General features: G+C 30.8%; 1 protein-coding gene across 3 annotated transcripts in view; it reads left to right on the forward strand.

The window, feature by feature from the left end:
• The window catches only part of spen (spen family transcriptional repressor split ends), a 187878-nt gene that overhangs the window by 78230 nt on the left and 88704 nt on the right, over positions 1–20944 (forward strand). For all 3 annotated transcript variants that reach the window (XM_074137403.1, XM_074137405.1, XM_074137404.1), the window contains exon 2: positions 3228–3644. In XM_074137403.1, the coding sequence (XP_073993504.1) occupies positions 3228–3644 (417 nt within the window). The remainder of the gene's footprint in view (positions 1–3227; positions 3645–20944) is intronic.

Here is a 20944-nt window from a genome sequence, read left to right on the forward strand (position 1 = left end):
GCAGTTCCTCCACTCCTGGCCTCCACACACAGACAGCCACTGTTCTGCTGCCTATTATGTATAAACAGCGGAGGCACTAGAATTGTACAGCTCGCTCGCTGGCTGATTCCGATTCCACGCCATATCCTCGCAAAAGAAGAAAATTGTTTTCGTAACACTGGCTGCTCTCTCTCTCCCTCCAAAATTAAAAATTACTCCTCATAAAACTGCCTTTTATCAGTACTTCACAATTTTCATCTTATAATTTTCTTCATATGACCTATAATCTTAAAAGTAATTTCTTTTCTGTCTGGTTCAATATTTAGATATTTTAATTCGATTGCAGAAAAAAAAAAATCACAAAATGATAGAATTTGCTAACATTCTGCTAGTAGTTACTTGTTATTGTTATTTACACTTGAATTGTAACTTTTTTGCCTTGCCAAAATTGTGTCTACTGCCCACATTCAATGTGCAATGATGCAGAATTAAATAAATTTAAAACTAATAGGCTATTATAAAATAAATACTATAATAAAAATAATACTACAATACCTATTATCAAATACCTTTTTGAAAAACCGTGCTAATTAAATGAATGTAAAAATAATACTATTATAAAGTAAATACTATAATAAAAATAATACTACAATATCTATTATCAAATACCTTTTTGAAAAACCGTGCTAATTAAATGAATGTAAAAATAATACTATTATAAAATAAATACTATAATAAAAATAATACTACAATATCTATTATCAAATACCTTTTTGAAAAACCGTGCTAATTAAATGAATGTAAAAATAATACTATTATAAAATAAATACTATAATAAAAATAATACTACAATATCTATTATCAAATACCTTTTTGAAAAACCGTGCTAATTAAATGAATGTAAAAATAATACTATTATAAAATAAATACTATAATAAAAATAATACTACAATATCTATTATCAAATACCTTTTTGATAAACCGTGCTAATTAAATGAATGTAAAAATAATACTATTATAAAATAAATACTATATTAAAAATAATACTACAATATCTATTATCAACTACCTTTTTGAAAAACCGTGCTAATTAAATGAATGTAAAAATAATACTATTATAAAATAAATACTATAATAAAAATAATACTACAATATCTATTATCAAATACCTTTTTGATAAACCGTGCTAATTAAATGAATGTAAAAATAATACTATTATAAAATAAATACTATATTAAAAATAATACTACAATATCTATTATCAAATACCTTTTTGAAAAACCGTGCTAATTAAATGAATGTAAAAATAATACTATTATAAAATAAATACTATAATAAAAATAATACTACAATATCTATTATCAAATACCTTTTTGAAAAACCGTGCTAATTAAATGAATGTAAAAATAATACTATTATAAAATAAATACTATAATAAAAATAATACTACAATATCTATTATCAAATACCTTATTGAAAAACCGTGCTAATTAAATGAATGTTAGATTATTTAAAATTAAAATAATGCTAATGATGATGGAAACGAATGAATTGATATTTTGAAGCTGAGAATATGGTTGATGCTTGAATGTGGTTGTGAGTTGTAGTAAGCATAGTGCTCTGTACTCATTTGTACGTATCGTACATTTGTCCCAGCTGCTTCCATACCCAAGCCCGTGATTGGTAGCGGTAAAGGCAATCAAATAGGACTAGACAAAAGATCTAGTGTAGTATCCCCATTTCTTACTTCTATTACTCATCCCTTCCAAATTCTGTGTCTAGTTTTGGATTTTTCCCGAACTGAAAGATGGATTATTTTATAGGATTTGAGGTATAAACTACACTTATGAAGCGCCTATCTCGATAGCCACTAATCCGAAACAGGCCTCAATACCAAAAATATGCGTACTGTGACGGATGAAATGATTAGTAGTTTGCACATCGATTTTTTATTAATTACATATCCTTCTTTAAGGAAGTAAAGAATTACAAAATTTATTAATTGTCTTGTTTAGTTTATGCCAACGTCTAATTTACATTTTTTTTTTTACCTTAATGATCTTCTTCCTTTGACTCTCTATAATTATGAAATTTTATAATTTAAAAAATTAGTATGAATTTTATTTCTGTAGTTTAGAGATACTAGAATAAATACACATCCTGTGTTTTTTACTAAGTTTTTGTTGGTCTTAATTATCCGACCGATTTTAAATGAGCCGTTAGTTTTTAAATTGTTCTTTCAATCAGAAATTATTGACTCCTTATAATTTTATTTTATCGTAAATAAAGTTTTACGGTGGATTTTGCCTTGTTAGACATTAGTCTAACAGTCTAATTCATTGCCTGCAATGAATGTAGTTCATTTCACACTTCTTTTATTCGTAAGTATAAAAGGAATTTAAGGGCTTAATAACAATTTCAGCATGTCAACATTAGTCTAATTTTTTTTTTTTTTTTTTGGCGCATTAACAGCTGAGGTCATTAGCGCCCGGAGCTTTTTCCAGTGCACTGCCGGCCTCCGGACAGTGTTCTCTCGTTACAGACAACACTGTCCATCACCGGACAGTGAGCTGTAAGAAGCTCCTAGGAAGAGAAAATCTAAGGGTCAGCTGCTGGATTCGAACCCGGGACCTCCGCGTGGGAGTACAGTATGCTAATCTCATAGCTAATCCCTTCCCTAGTCTAAAATTTGAGTGTAATAATTGTTTAAGACACCAAAATGTGTGTAGATCAACAAATCTTTTTGTTTTTTGATCTTAATCGAAAAAGAAATGCGGTTATAACGGTACTGAGTGATCATAATTCGGAAAGGATGTCTCATATCTCTTGAAGCAACAATTTACTGTAGGCTTCAGGTATATTTTCATATGTCAGCATTGTTTCTTAAAGAAGTTTAGTTTCGGCAATCTTTTGCTTCATCTACTCGATACAATGTGATATCACAGCTTTTATTTATTAATTTTTTTAAAGAAGAGAGACAAACGAAATAATGGCTGAAACTTAATCGATGTGCAAAATACAGGGCAGCTTTTCTGAAATGGGTGTCCAAATAAATAATTTGCAAAAAAGTTCGTTTGCATTTTCTCTGAGGGTAGAATGGATCATTTCCAAGATAATGGACAACTGTTCTTCAAACCCCTGGACAGTTTAGATTTTTGGTTTCAGCGGGGGTAATCTTTATTTAAATGGACTTCCTGCATTTATCTGGTATATTTGGATCAATAATTGATGAAAATATTGTTTTTTAGGTATGGTCGAGTCCAGAGTGTCAAGTTATTGCCACGTGGAAGTGGCAGAGGAAATGGAAACGGTGGTGGCAATGACAGCACATCAACATCAGCTGCTGGAAGCGGGGGCAGCAGCATCGCTGGAGGCGGTGGCGGAAGCGGCAAGGATGAAGATAGCGGAGGCGGCGCTAATAACAACCCTGGCACGGCTGCAAATAGCAGCGCCAACAACAACAATAGCCAGGGACTGTGCGCCACCGTCTCCTTCATGGACATCAAGTCTGCAGCTAAAGCCCACCATTCGGAACAGAAACTGGACGACCGTACCCTCACCACAGAGTACCACGAGCCGGCCGCCATCCCTGGCGCCACTAGCCAGTTGTATTCGTCCAGTAGCTCCTCGTCACAACAGTCAAGCAGGTTCTCTACTTCTCATGGGTAAAATTTTCAATTTAAATATATATTATATATTCTTTAAATGTTTGGTAGTATTGTGCCAACCTAGCAGAATAAGGGAAATGCTCGATTACACAAGTAAATTTTAGAGGGCTCTTACATATCTGAGAGCCCATTAAGAAAAGCATCCTAACAATCGTGAACGATGTCCACACATATACTTTAGCATTTTCCATATTAAGGAAATGTTCTATTTAAGGGATCTCAATGGATAACTTAAAAACACTTCTCTGTAGATCACCAGCAAGCTAGAAAATCACCATTGTTTCTCACCAAAACGATCTTTCGTTTTAACTACGAAATGTTCGCCCAAACCAGGAATATAGGAAGATTAACAATAAAAATGAGTGGTTTGGCTAATTGTTTGGTAGATCAAAGTTGGAAAAATAAAATAAAATAAAAATTATCTCCAAATTAGCTTTCAAAAAGCAAGGAGGCAAACATAATAATACGACTAGTGACTACTGTTCATTATTCTTGGTGACTGAATCATAGTTTCAATAGGATGAAAATATTAATGCCAGTTTCAGTCATTATAAACTTTATTATGCCGAGCTTTCGACCTACGGACTAGATCATCTTCAGGACTAACTTACAATGTACTATTTTACATCATTAAAGGTTTATGTGTCTTCTATCTTGTCTGCTCATGGAATGAAAACAGAAGACCCTTTAATGATGTAAAAAACAGTATATTGTAAATTAGTCCTGAAGATGACCTAGTCCCTAGGTCGAAAGCTCGGCTTAATAAAGTTTATCATGACTGAAACTGGTATTAATTTTTCATCCTATTGATAACATACGACGTAATTTTTCTAGAGGGATATTAGCAAGGATTCTTAATCAACATTCGCGTTAAAAAAAAAAAACTGTTAAATGGGACAAAAATTAGTTGGGTTTTTTCTTCCATTATCTGATTGCGTAATTTTATTTTTAATATCAAATGTGTTTATGTTCTTTTAAAATGGTTTATCTTTATCTAATTTAAATTAAGATAATCATTTCATTATGTACGTATAACATTGCTTCGGACAAAGTTCTCTGTTTTAGAGTTGCCTCTAAATTTACTTATTTAGGAGTGGTTTACTTATTTATTGAATGGATTTATTTTTCGAACTTCCAAATTGTCTAGAAGAATATAAGCTATCAATCTGGGAAGAAAATTAACTTCGTTTAACTTTGAGGCAGTTTCAGAAGTTTCAGTAATATTTCTGTAAAGCGTTTTCAAATCACACAAGACACATTCAGGCTAGAGAACAAAAATTCTGTATAAGTACTGAAAAACATAGAACTACATTTATTTCCTACTAGAACTTCTACGTTTTTCAGATTGTTAAATATATCTTTTTATGTGAGTGTTTGTTCTGGAGCTAGAATCCTTAAAACCGATAAAAATCTCTACAACAATTATAGTTTGCTTTTGTTGGAAGCAGACTTACAGAATTGAAAAATAATTACAAAAAACTCTAAAACAACCTCAGGATCATCTGTAATTAAATTATAATAAACACTGATAAGTTATTTATATTATGTAAAGATGTCGAGCTTTCCCTTATTTTGTTTACATCTACTTAAATTAAAAATATATCTAACAAAATCCAAATTCAATAGCTATTCCGTCAAAAAATCCTTTTGAATCCTATCCTAAAGTTAAAACAAAAAGTTCTCCGAGAAACAGTGATCTGAAAAAATTAAATTAAAAAATTCAGTGAATCAGTGCTTTTATCTCTCACCAATTTTGGATACAGTGCGTGCGATATAAGCCTCTAAGGATTACGGATGGAAAATATGTGCCAAAGAGGGAAAGAAAAAAGTGATGTCATTTTCCAAAATTAAAGTGTTTTCCTTTTTTCTTTTTTTTTTAAATTCGGTAGTTTTTCTTTCTTCTGTTTGAAGTGCAAGATAACCGAGGTGAACAGTGTGTGTGCTTAACATCCTCCTACATCCTCTGCTTTCCTCATTATCCAACATGATGGACAAATTATGCAGAATTTGGATTTTAATTTGATATATTTTTATCCAATTAGATCAAGAGTGGCCAACCCAAATGATCTTGTGCACCATTTTGGAAGTTCATTTTAAGCCTGCTAATAATGATTTTATTATTATTCATACATATATGTAAACATACATTATATAAAAATAATAATTATGAGATTAACAAATAATATTTGCTGCCCACTTCAAAATACGTATTAAAACAGAAGGCAACGTAATGTAACAAAATCAGTATTAGAATTATTTGTTACAAAATACTAGAAAATCAAAATGTAGAACGAAGTTTTGTAAAATTAGGATCAATCTCGCGTGCTATGAAGTTATTCAAAGCAGGCTACATGCTATTATATTCTCAAATATAGTGATAGATAGAATCTACAATTGTGCAAAATCCCTTGTAATTCGGAACTGTAGAAAACCTAATATTAGGATTGAAAGTTTTGGAGTTTGTGAAAGAACTAACATGAGAAAACTTCCACTTGATATATCTCCTATACTATAGCACTGAAATTATTGATATTTTACTCAAATGTGGAGATATATGGGATCTACAATTGTGCAAAATCCCTTGTAATTCGGAACTGTAGAATACCCAATATTAGGATTGAAAGTTTTGGAGTTTTTGAAAGAAATAACATGAGAAAAGTTCAACTTGCTATTTCTCCTATACTATAGCACTGAAATTATTGATATTTTACTCAAATGTGGAGATAGATAGAATCTACAATTGTGCAAAATCCCTTGTAATTCGGAACTGTAGAAAACCCAATATTGGGATTGAAAGTAATGGAGTTTTTGAAAGAAATAACATGAGAAAAGTTCAACTTGATATATCTCCTATACTATAGCACTGAAATTATTGATATTTTACTCAAATGTGGAGATAGATAGAATCTACAATTGTGCAAAATGCCTTGTAATTCGGAACTGTAGAAAACCCAATATTAGGATTGAAAGTTTTGGAGTTTTTGAAAGAAATAACATGAGAAAACTTCCACTTGATATATTTCCTATACTATAGCACTGAAATTATTGATATTTTACTCAAATGTGGAGATATATGGGATCTACAATTGTGCAAAATCCCTTGTAATTCGTAACTGTAGAAAACCCAATATTAGGATTGAAAGTTTTAGAGTTTTTGAAAGAAATAACATGAGAAAAGTTCAACTTGCTATATCCCCTATACTATAGCACTGAAATTATTGATATTTTACTCAAATGTGGAGATAGATAGAATCTACAATTGTGCAAAATCCCTTGTAATTCGGAACTGTAGAAAACCCAATATTAGGATTGAATGTTTTGGAGTTTGTGAAAGAACTAACATGAGAAAAGTTCAGCTTGATATATCTCCTATACTATATCACTGAAATTATTGATATTTTACGCAAATGTGGAGATATTTGGGATATACAATTATGCAAAATCCCTTGTAATTCGGAACTGTAGAATACCCAATATTAGTATTGAAAGTTATGGAGTTTTTGAAGGAACTAACATGAGAAAACTTCAACTTGATATATTTCTTATACGATAGCACTAAAATTATTGATATTTTACGCAAATGTGGAGATATATGGGATATACAATTGTGCAAAATCCCTTGTAATTCGGAACAGTAGAATACCCAATATTAGGATTAAAAGTTATGGAGTTTTTGAAAGAACTAACATGAGAAAACTTCAACTTGATATATCTCCTACACTATAGCACTGAAATTATTGATATTTTACTCAAATGTGGAGATATACGGGATCTACAACTGAGCAAAATCCCTTGTAATTCGGAACTGTAGAAAACCTAATATTAGGATTGAAAGTTTTGGAGTTTTGATAGAAATAACATGAGAAAAGTTCAACTTGATATATCTCCTATACTATAGCCTGAAATTATTGATATTTTGCTCAAATGTGGAGATAGATGGGATCTACAATTGTGCAAAATCCCTTGTAATTCGGAACTGTAGAAAACCCAATATTAGGATTGAAAGTTTTGGAGTTTTTGAAAGAAATAACATGAGAAAAGTTCAACTTGCTATATCCCCTATACTATAGCACTGAAATTATTGATATTTTACTCAAATGTGGAGATAGATAGAATCTACAATTGTGCAAAATCCCTTGTAATTCGGAACTGTAGAAAACCCAATATTAGGATTGAATGTTTTGGAGTTTGTGAAAGAACTAACATGAGAAAAGTTCAGCTTGATATATCTCCTATACTATATCACTGAAATTATTGATATTTTACGCAAATGTGGAGATATTTGGGATATACAATTGTGCAAAATCCCTTGTAATTCGGAACTGTAGAATACCCAATATTAGGATTGAAAGTTATGGAGTTTTTGAAGGAACTAACATGAGAAAACTTCAACTTGATATATTTCTTATACGATTGCACTAAAATTATTGATATTTTACGCAAATGTGGAGATATATGGGATATACAATTGTGCAAAATCCCTTGTAATTCGGAACAGTAGAATACCCAATATTAGGATTAAAAGTTATGGAGTTTTTGAAAGAACTAACATGAGAAAACTTCAACTTGATATATCTACTACACTATAGCACTGAAATTATTGATATTTTACTCAAATGTGGAGATATACGGGATCTACAACTGTGCAAAATCCCTTGTAATTCGGAACTGTAGAAAACCCAATATTAGGATTAAAAGTTATGGAGTTTTTGAAAGAACTAACATGAGAAAACTTCAACTTGATATATCTCCTACACTAAAATTATTGATATTTTACGCAAATGTGGAGATATATGGCATATACAATTGTGCAAAATCCCTTGTAATTCGGAACAGTAGAATACCCAATATTAGGATTAAAAGTTATGGAGTTTTTGAAAGAACTAACATGAGAAAACTTCAACTTGATATATCTCCTACACTATAGCACTGAAATTATTGATATTTTACTCAAATGTGAAGATATACGGGATCTACAACTGTGCAAAATCCCTTGTAATTCGGAACTGTAGAAAACCTAATATTAGGATTGAAAGTTTTGGAGTTTTGATAGTAATAACATGAGAAAAGTTCAACTTGATATATCTCCTATACTATAGCACTGAAATTATTGATATTTTGCTAAAATGTGGAGATAGATGGGATCTACAATTGTGCAAAATCCCTTGTAATTCGGAACTGTAGAAAACCAAATATTAGGATTGAAAGTTTTGGAGTTTTTGAAAGAAATAACATGAGAAAAGTTCAACTTGCTATATCTCCTATATTATAGCACTGAAATTATTGATATTTTGCTCAAATGTGGAGATAGATGGGATCTACAATTGTGCAAAATCCCTTGTAATTCGGAACTGTAGAAAACCCAATTTTACGATTGAATGTTTTGGAGTTTTTGAATGAATTAACATGAGAAAAATTCAACTTGATATATCTCCTATACTATAGCACTAAAATTATTGATCTTTTACTCAAATGTGGAGATAGATAGAATCTACAATTGTGCAAAATCCCTTGTAATTCGGAACTGTAGAAAACCCAATATTAGGATTGAATGTTTTGGAGTTTGTGAAACAACTAACATGAGAAAAGTTCAGCTTGATATATCTCCTATACTACATCACTGAAATTATTGATATTTTACGCAAATGTGGAGATATTTGGGATATACAATTGTGCAAAATCCCTTGTAATTCGGAACTGTAGAATACCCAATATTAGGATTGAAAGTTATGGAGTTTTTGAAGGAACTAACATGAGAAAACTTGAACTTGATATATTTCTTATACGATTGCACTAAAATTATTGATATTTTACGCAAATGTGGAGATATATGGGATATACAATTGTGCAAAATCCCTTGTAATTCGGAACAGTAGAATACCCAATATTAGGATTAAAAGTTATGGAGTTTTTGAAAGAACTAACATGAGAAAACTTCAACTTGATATATCTCCTACACTGAAATTATTGATATTTTACTCAAATGTGGAGATATACGGGATCTACAACTGTGCAAAATCCCTTGTAATTCGGAACTGTAGAAAACCTTATATTAGGATTGAAAGTTTTGGAGTTTTTGATAGAAATAACATGAGAAAAGTTCAACTTGATATATCTCCTATACTATAGCACTGAATTTATTGATATTTTGCTCAAATGTGGAGATAGATGGGATCTACAATTGTGCAAAATCCCTTGTAATACGGAACTGTAGAAAACCAAATATTAGGATTGAAAATTTTGGAGTTTTTGAAAGAACAAACATGAGAAAACTTCCACTTGATATATCTCCTATACTATAGCACTGAAATTATTGATATTTTACTCAAATGTAGAGATATATGGGATCTACAATTGTGCAAAATCCCTTGTAATTCGGAACTGTAGAAAACCGAATATTAGGATTGAATGTTTTGGAGTTTATGAAAGAACTAACATGAGAAAAGTTCAGCTTGATATATCTCCTACACTATTGCACTGAAATTATTAATATTTTACTCAAATGTGGAGATATATGGGAACTACATTTGTGCAAAATCCCTTATAATTCGGAACTGTAGAATACCCAATATTAGGATTGAAAGTTATGGAGTTTTTGAAGGAACTAACATGAGAAAACTTCAACTTGATATATTTCATATGCGATAGCACTGAAATTATTGATATTTTAGGCAAATGTGGAGATATATGGGATATACAATTGTGCAAAATCCCTTGTAATTCGGAACTGTAAAATACCCAATATTAGGATTGAAAGTTATGGAGTTTTTGAAAGAACTAACATGAGAAAACTTCAACTTGATATATCTCCTACACTATAGCACTGAAATTATTGATATTTTACTCAAATGTGGAGATATACGGGATCTAGAACTGTGCAAAATCCCTTGTGATTCGGAACTGTAGAAAACCCAATATTAGGATTGAAAGTTTTGGAGTTTTTGATAGAAATAACATGATAAAAGTTCAACTTGATATATCTCCTATACTATAGCACTGAAATTATTGATATTTTGCTCAAGTGTGGAGATAGATGGGGTCTACAATTGTGCAAAATCCCTTGTAATTCGGAACTGCAAAAAACCAAATATTAGGATTGAAAGTTTTGGAGTTTTTGAAAGAAATAACATGAGAAAAGTTCAACTTGCTATATCTCCTATACTATAGCACTGAAATTATTGATATTTTGCTCAAATGTGGAGATAGATGGGATCTACAATTGTGCAAAATCCCTTGTAATTCGGAACTGTAAAAAACCCAATATTACGATTGAATGTTTTGGAGTTTTTGAAACAATTAACGTGAGAAAAATTCAACTTGATATATCTCCTATACTATAGCACTGAAATTATTGATATTTTACTCAAATGTAGAGATAGATGGGATCTACAATTGTGCAAAATCCCTTGTAATACGGAACTGTAGAAAACCAAATATTAGGATTGAAAGTTTTGGAGTTTTTGAAAGAAATAACATGAGAAAAGTTCAACTTGCTATATCTCCTATACTATAGCACTGAAATTATTGATATTTTGCTCAAATGTGGAGATAGATGGGATCTACAATTGTGCAAAATCTCTTGTAATTCGGAACTGTAGAAAACCCAATATTACGATTGAATGTTTTGGAGTTTTTGAAAGAATTAACATGAGAAAAATTCAACTTGATATATCTCCTATACTATAGCACTGAAATTATTGATATTTTACTCAAATGTAGAGATATATGGGATCTACAATTGTGCAAAATCCCTTGTAATTCGGAACTGTAGAAAACCGAATATTAGGATTGAATGTTTTGGAGTTTATGAAAGAACTAACATGAGAAAAGTTCAGCTTGATATATCTCCTACACTATTGCACTGAAATTATTAATATTTTACTCAAATGTGGAGATATATAGGAACTACAATTGTGCAAAATCCCTTATAATTCGGAACTGTAGAATACCCAATATTAGGATTGAAAGTTATGGAGTTTTTGAAGGAACTAACATGAGAAAACTTCAACTTGATATATTTCATATACGATAGCACTGAAATTATTGATATTTTAGGCAAATGTGGAGATATATGGGATATACAATTGTGCAAAATCCCTTGTAATTCGGAACTGTAAAATACCCAATATTAGGATTGAAAGTTATGGAGTTTTTGAAAGAACTAACATGAGAAAACTTCAACTTGATATATCTCCTACACTATAGCACTGAAATTATTGATATTTTACTCAAATGTGGAGATATACGGGATCTACAACTGTGCAAAATCCCTTGTGATTCGGAACTGTAGAAAACCCAATATTAGGATTGAAAGTTTTGGAGTTTTTGATAGAAATAACATGATAAAAGTTCAACTTGATATATCTCCTATACTATAGCACTGAAATTATTGATATTTTGCTCAAGTGTGGAGATAGATGGGATCTACAATTGTGCAAAATCCCTTGCAATTCGGAACTGCAAAAAACCAAATATTAGGATTGAAAGTTTTGGAGTTTTTGAAAGAAATAACATGAGAAAAGTTCAACTTGCTATATCCCCTATACTATAGCATTGAAATTATTGATATTTTGCTCAAATGTGGAGATAGATGGGATCTACAATTGTGCAAAATCTCTTGTAATTCGGAACTGTAGAAAACCCAATATTACGATTGAATGTTTTGGAGTTTTTGAAAGAATTAACATGAGAAAAATTCAACTTGATATATCTCCTATACTATAGCACTGAAATTATTGATATTTTACTCAAATGTAGAGATATATGGGATCTACAATTGTGCAAAATCCCTTGTAATTCGGAACTGTAGAAAACCGAATATTAGGATTGAATGTTTTGGAGTTTATGAAAGAACTAACATGAGAAAATTTCAGCTTGATATATCTCCTACACTATTGCACTGAAATTATTAATATTTTACTCAAATGTGGAGATATATGGGAACTACAATTGTGCAAAATCCCTTATAATTCGTAACTGTAGAATACCCAATATTAGGATTGAAAGTTATGGAGTTTTTGAAGGAACTAACATGAGAAAATTTCAACTTGATATATTTCATATACGATAGCACTGAAATTATTGATATTTTAGGCAAATGTGGAGATATATGGGATATACAATTGTGCAAAATCCCTTGTAATTCGGAACTGTAAAATACCCAATATTAGGATTGAAAGTTATGGAGTTTTTGAAAGAACTAACATGAGAAAACTTCAACTTGATATATCTCCTACACTATAGCACTGAAATTATTGATATTTTACTCAAATGTGGAGATATACGGGATCTACAACTGTGCAAAATCCCTTGTGATTCGGAACTGTAGAAAACCCAATATTAGGATTGAAAGTTTTGGAGTTTTTGATAGAAATAACATGATAAAAGTTCAACTTGATATATCTCCTATACTATAGCACTGAAATTATTGATATTTTACTCAAATGTGGAGATATACGGGATCTACAACTGTGCAAAATCCCTTGTGATTCGGAACTGTAGAAAACCCAATATTAGGATTGAAAGTTTTGGAGTTTTTGATAGAAATAACATGATAAAAGTTCAACTTGATATATCTCCTATACTATAGCACTGAAATTATTGATATTTTACTCAAATGTAGAGATAGATGGGATCTACAATTGTGCAAAATCCCTTGTAATACGGAACTGTAGAAAACCAAATATTAGGATTGAAAGTTTTGGAGTTTTTGAAAGAAATAACATGAGAAAAGTTCAACTTGCTATATCTCCTATACTATAGCACTGAAATTATTGATATTTTGCTCAAATGTGGAGATAGATGGGATCTACAATTGTGCAAAATCTCTTGTAATTCGGAACTGTAGAAAACCCAATATTACGATTGAATGTTTTGGAGTTTTTGAAAGAATTAACATGAGAAAAATTCAACTTGATATATCTCCTATACTATAGCACTGAAATTATTGATATTTTACTCAAATGTAGAGATATATGGGATCTACAATTGTGCAAAATCCCTTGTAATTCGGAACTGTAGAAAACCGAATATTAGGATTGAATGTTTTGGAGTTTATGAAAGAACTAACATGAGAAAAGTTCAGCTTGATATATCTCCTACACTATTGCACTGAAATTATTAATATTTTACTCAAATGTGGAGATATATGGGAACTACAATTGTGCAAAATCCCTTATAATTCGGAACTGTAGAATACCCAATATTAGGATTGAAAGTTATGGAGTTTTTGAAGGAACTAACATGAGAAAACTTCAACTTGATATATTTCATATACGATAGCACTGAAATTATTGATATTTTAGGCAAATTTGGAGATATATGGGATATACAATTGTGCAAAATCCCTTGTAATTCGGAACTGTAAAATACCCAATATTAGGATTGAAAGTTATGGAGTTTTTGAAAGAACTAACATGAGAAAACTTCAACTTGATATATCTCCTACACTATAGCACTGAAATTATTGATATTTTACTCAAATGTGGAGATATACGGGATCTACAACTGTGCAAAATCCCTTGTGATTCGGAACTGTAGAAAACCCAATATTAGGATTGAAAGTTTAGGAGTTTTTGATAGAAATAACATGATAAAAGTTCAACTTGATATATCTCCTATACTATAGCACTGAAATTATTGATATTTTGCTCAAGTGTGGAGATAGATGGGATCTACAATTGTGCAAAATCTCTTGTAATTCGGAACTGTAGAAAACCCAATATTACGATTGAATGTTTTGGAGTTTTTGAAAGAATTAACATGAGAAAAATTCAACTTGATATATCTCCTATACTATAGCACTGAAATTATTGATATTTTACTCAAATGTAGAGATATATGGGATCTACAATTGTGCAAAATCCCTTGTAATTCGGAACTGTAGAAAACCGAATATTAGGATTGAATGTTTTGGAGTTTATGAAAGAACTAACATGAGAAAAGTTCAGCTTGATATATCTCCTACACTATTGCACTGAAATTATTAATATTTTACTCAAATGTGGAGATATATGGGAACTACAATTGTGCAAAATCCCTTATAATTCGGAACTGTAGAATACCCAATATTAGGATTGAAAGTTATGGAGTTTTTGAAGGAACTAACATGAGAAAACTTCAACTTGATATATTTCATATACGATAGCACTGAAATTATTGATATTTTAGGCAAATTTGGAGATATATGGGATATACAATTGTGCAAAATCCCTTGTAATTCGGAACTGTAAAATACCCAATATTAGGATTGAAAGTTATGGAGTTTTTGAAAGAACTAACATGAGAAAACTTCAACTTGATATATCTCCTACACTATAGCACTGAAATTATTGATATTTTACTCAAATGTGGAGATATACGGGATCTACAACTGTGCAAAATCCCTTGTGATTCGGAACTGTAGAAAACCCAATATTAGGATTGAAAGTTTAGGAGTTTTTGATAGAAATAACATGATAAAAGTTCAACTTGATATATCTCCTATACTATAGCACTGAAATTATTAATATTTTGCTCAAGTGTGGAGATAGATGGGATCTACAATTGTGCAAAATCTCTTGTAATTCGGAACTGTAGAAAACCCAATATTACGATTGAATGTTTTGGAGTTTTTGAAAGAATTAACATGAGAAAAATTCAACTTGATATATCTCCTATACTATAGCACTGAAATTATTGATATTTTACTCAAATGTAGAGATATATGGGATCTACAATTGTGCAAAATCCCTTGCAATTCGGAACTGTAGAAAACCGAATATTAGGATTGAATGTTTTGGAGTTTATGAAAGAACTAACATGAGAAATGTTCAGCTTGATATATCTCCTACACTATTGCACTGAAATTATTAATATTTTACTCAAATATGGAGATATATGGGAACTACAATTGTGCAAAATCCCTTATAATTCGGAACTGTAGAATACCCAATATTAGGATTGAAAGCTATGGAGTTTTTGAAGGAACTAACATGAGAAAACTTCAACTTGATATATTTCATATACGATAGCACTGAAATTATTGATATTTTAGGCAAATGTGGAGATATATGGGATATACAATTGTGCAAAATCCCTTGTAATTCGGAACTGTAAAATACCCAATATTAGGATTGAAAGTTATGGAGTTTTTGAAAGAACTAACATGAGAAAACTTCAACTTGATATATCTCCTACACTATAGCACTGAAATTATTGATATTTTACTCAAATGTGGAGATATACGGGATCTACAACTGTGCAAAATCCCTTGTAATTCGGAACTGTAAAAAACCCAATATTACGATTGAATGTTTTGGAGTTTTTGAAACAATTAACATGAGAAAAATTCAACTTGATATATCTCCTATACTATAGCACTGAAATTATTGATATTTTACTCAAATGTAGAGATATATGGGATCTACAATTGTGCAAAATCCCTTGTAATTCGGAACTGTAGAAAACCGAATATTAGGATTGAATGTTTTGGAGTTTATGAAAGAACTAACATGAGAAAACTTCAACTTTTTATATTTCTTATACGACAGCACTGAAATTATTGATATTTTAGGCAAATGTGGAGATATACGGGATCTACAACTGTGCTAAATCCCTTGTAATTCGGAACTGTAGAAAACCCAATATTGGGATTGAATGTTTTGGAGTTTTTGAAAGAAATAACATGAGAAAAGTTCAACTTGCTATATCTCCTATACTATAGCACTGAAATTATTGATATTTTGCTCAAATGTGGAGATAGATGGGATCTACAATTGTGCAAAATCTCTTGTAATTCGGAACTGTAGAAAACCCAATATTACGATTGAATGTTTTGGAGTTTTTGAAAGAATTAACATGAGAAAAATTCAACTTGATATATCTCCTATACTATAGCACTGAAATTATTGATATTTTACTCAAATGTGGAGATATACGGGATCTACAACTGTGCAAAATCCCTTGTGATTCGGAACTGTAGAAAACCCAATATTAGGATTGAAAGTTTTGGAGTTTTTGATAGAAATAACATGATAAAAGTTCAACTTGATATATCTCCTATACTATAGCACTGAAATTATTGATATTTTGCTCAAGTGTGGAGATAGATGGGATCTACAATTGTGCAAAATCCATTGTAATTCGGAACTGCAAAAAACCAAATATTAGGATTGAAAGTTTTGGAGTTTTTGAAAGAAATAACATGAGAAAAGTTCAACTTGCTATATCTCCTATACTATAGCACTGAAATTATTGATATTTTGCTCAAATGTGGAGATAGATGGGATCTACAATTGTGCAAAATCCCTTGTAATTCGGAACTGTAGAAAACCCAATATTACGATTGAATGTTTTGGAGTTTTTGAAACAATTAACATGAGAAAAATTCAACTTGATATATCTCCTATACTATAGCACTGAAATTATTGATATTTTACTCAAATGTAGAGATATATGGGATCTACAATTGTGCAAAATCCCTTGTAATTCGGAACTGTAGAAAACCGAATATTAGGATTGAATGTTTTGGAGTTTATAAAAGAACTAACATGAGAAAAGTTCAGCTTGATATATCTCCTACACTATTGCACTGAAATTATTAATATTTTACTCAAATGTGGAGATATATGGGAACTTCAATTGTGCAAAATCCCTTATAATTCGGAACTGTAGAATACCCAATATTAGGATTGAAAGTTATGGAGTTTTTGAAGGAACTGACATGAGAAAACTTCAACTTGATATATTTCATATACGATAGCACTGAAATTATTGATATTTTAGGCAAATGTGGAGATATATGGGATATACAATTGTGCAAAATCCCTTGTAATTCGGAACTGTAAAATACCCAATATTAGGATTGAAAGTTATGGAGTTTTTGAAAGAACTAACATGAGAAAACTTCAACTTGATATATCTCCTACACTATAGCACTGAAATTATTGATATTTTACTCAAATGTGGAGATATACGGGATCTACAACTGTGCAAAATCCCTTGTGATTCGGAACTGTAGAAAACCCAATATTAGGATTGAAAGTTTTGGAGTTTTTGATAGAAATAACATGATAAAAGTTCAACTTGATATATCTCCTATACTATAGCACTGAAATTATTGATATTTTGCTCAAGTGTGGAGATAGATGGGCTCTACAATTGTGCAAAATCCCTCGTAATTCGGAACTGTAGAAAACCCAATATTGGGATTGAAAGTAATGGAGTTTTTGAAGGAACTAACATGAGAAAACTTCAACTTTTTATATTTCTTATACGATAGCACTGAAATTATTGATATTTTAGGCAAATGTGGAGATATATGGGATATACAATTGTGCTAAATCCCTTGTAATTCGGAACTGTAGAAAACCCAATATTAGGATTGAAAGTTATGGAGTTTTTGAAAGAACTAACATGAGAAAACTTCAACTTGATATATCTCCTACACTATAGCACTGAAATTATTGATATTTTACTCAAATGTGGAGATATACGGGATCTACAACTGTGCAAAATCCCTTGTAATTCGGAACTGTAGAAAACCCAATATTAGGATTGAAAGTTTTGGAGTTTTTGAAAGAAATAACATGAGAAAAGTTCAACTTGATATATCTCTTATACTATAGCACTGAAATTATTGATATTTTGCTCAAATGTGGAGATAGATGGGATCTACAATTGTGCAAAATCCCTTGTAATTCGGAACTGTAGAAAACCCAATATTATGATTGAATGTTTTGGAGTTTTTGAAAGAATTAACATGAGAAAACTTCAACTTGATATATCTCCTATACTATAGCACTGAAATTATTGATGTTTTACTCAAATGTGGAGATAGATGGGATCTACAATTGTGCGATATCCCTTGTAATTCGGAACTGTAGAAAACCCAATATTGGGATTGAAAGTAATTGAGTTTTTGAAGAAACTAACATGAGAAAACTTCAACTTGTTATATTTCTTATATGATAGCACTGAAATTATTGATATTTTACGCAACTGTCGAGATATACGGGATCTACAACTTTGCAAAATCTCTTGTAATTCGGAACTGTAGAAAACCCAATATTAGGATTGAAAGTTTTGGAGTTTTTGAAAGAAATAACATGAGAAAAGTTCAGCTTGATATATCTCTATACTATAGCACTGAAATTATTGATATTTTACTCAAATGTTGAGATATATGGGCTCTACAATTGTGCAAAATCCCTCGTAATTCGGAACTGTAGAAAACCCAATATTGGGATTGAAAGTAATGGAGTTTTTGAAGGAACTAACATGAGAAAACTTCAACTTTTTATATTTCTTATACGACAGCACTGAAATTATTGATATTTTAGGCAAATGTGGAGATATACGGGATCTACAACTGTGCTAAATCCCTTGTAATTCGGAACTGTAGAAAACCCAATATTGGGATTGAATGTTTTAGAGTTTTTGAAAGAAATAACATGAGAAAAGTTCAACTTGCTATATCTCCTATACTATAGCACTGAAATTATTGATATTTTGCTCAAATGTGGAGATAGATGGGATCTACAATTGTGCAAAATCTCTTGTAATTCGGAACTGTAGAAAACCCAATATTACGATTGAATGTTTTGGAGTTTTTGAAAGAATTAACATGAGAAAAATTCAACTTGATATATCTCCTATACTATAGCACTGAAATTATTGATATTTTACTCAAATGTAGAGATATATGGGATCTACAATTGTGCAAAATCCCTTGTAATTCGGAACTGTAGAAAACCGAATATTAGGATTGAATGTTTTGGAGTTTATGAAAGAACTAACATGAGAAAAGTTCAGCTTGATATATCTCCTACACTATTGCACTGAAATTATTAATATTTTACTCAAATGTGGAGATATATGGGAACTACAATTGTGCAAAATCCCTTATAATTCGGAACTGTAGAATACCCAATATTAGGATTGAAAGTTATGGAGTTTTTGAAGGAACTAACATGAGAAAACTTCAACTTGATATATTTCATATACGATAGCACTGAAATTATTGATATTTTAGGCAAATTTGGAGATATATGGGATATACAATTGTGCAAAATCCCTTGTAATTCGGAACTGTAAAATACCCAATATTAGGATTGAAAGTTATGGAGTTTTTGAAAGAACTAACATGAGAAAACTTCAACTTGATATATCTCCTACACTATAGCACTGAAATTATTGATATTTTACTCAAATGTGGAGATATACGGGATCTACAACTGTGCAAAATCCCTTGTGATTCGGAACTGTAGAAAACCCAATATTAGGATTGAAAGTTTAGGAGTTTTTGATAGAAATAACATGATAAAAGTTCAACTTGATATATCTCCTATACTATAGCACTGAAATTATTAATATTTTACTCAAATGTGGAGATATATGGGAACTACAATTGTGCAAAATCCCTTATAATTCGGAACTGTAGAATACCCAATATTAGGATTGAAAGTTATGGAGTTTTTGAAGGAACTAACATGAGAAAACTTCAACTTGATATATTTCATATACGATAGCACTGAAATTATTGATATTTTAGGCAAATTTGGAGATATATGGGATATACAATTGTGCAAAATCCCTTGTAATTCGGAACTGTAAAATACCCAATATTAGGATTGAAAGTTATGGAGTTTTTGAAAGAACTAACATGAGAAAACTTCAACTTGATATATCTCCTACACTATAGCACTGAAATTATTGATATTTTACTCAAATGTGGAGATATACGGGATCTACAACTGTGCAAAATCCCTTGTGATTCGGAACTGTAGAAAACCCAATATTAGGATTGAAAGTTTAGGAGTTTTTGATAGAAATAACATGATAAAAGTTCAACTTGATATATCTCCTATACTATAGCACTGAAATTATTGATATTTTGCTCATGTGTGGAGATAGATGGGATCTACAATTGTGCAAAATCTCTTGTAATTCGGAACTGTAGAAAACCCAATATTACGATTGAATGTTTTGGAGTTTTTGAAAGAATTAACATGAGAAAAATTCAACTTGATATATCTCCTATACTATAGCACTGAAATTATTGATATTTTACTCAAATGTAGAGATATATGGGATCTACAATTGTGCAAAATCCCTTGTAATTCGGAACTGTAGAAAACCGAATATTAGGATTGAATGTTTTGGAGTTTATGAAAGAACTAACATGAGAAAAGTTCAGATTGATATATCTCCTACACTATTGCACTGAAATTATTAATATTTTACTCAAATGTGGAGATATATGGGAACTACAATTGTGCAAAATCCCTTATAATTCGGAACTGTAGAATACCCAATAT

This window comes from Rhodnius prolixus, unplaced genomic scaffold (genome assembly GCF_049639745.1).
Source record: "Rhodnius prolixus isolate KJV_2025 unplaced genomic scaffold, Rpr scaffold_5, whole genome shotgun sequence".
NCBI classification, from domain to species: Eukaryota; Metazoa; Arthropoda; class Insecta; order Hemiptera; family Reduviidae; genus Rhodnius; species Rhodnius prolixus.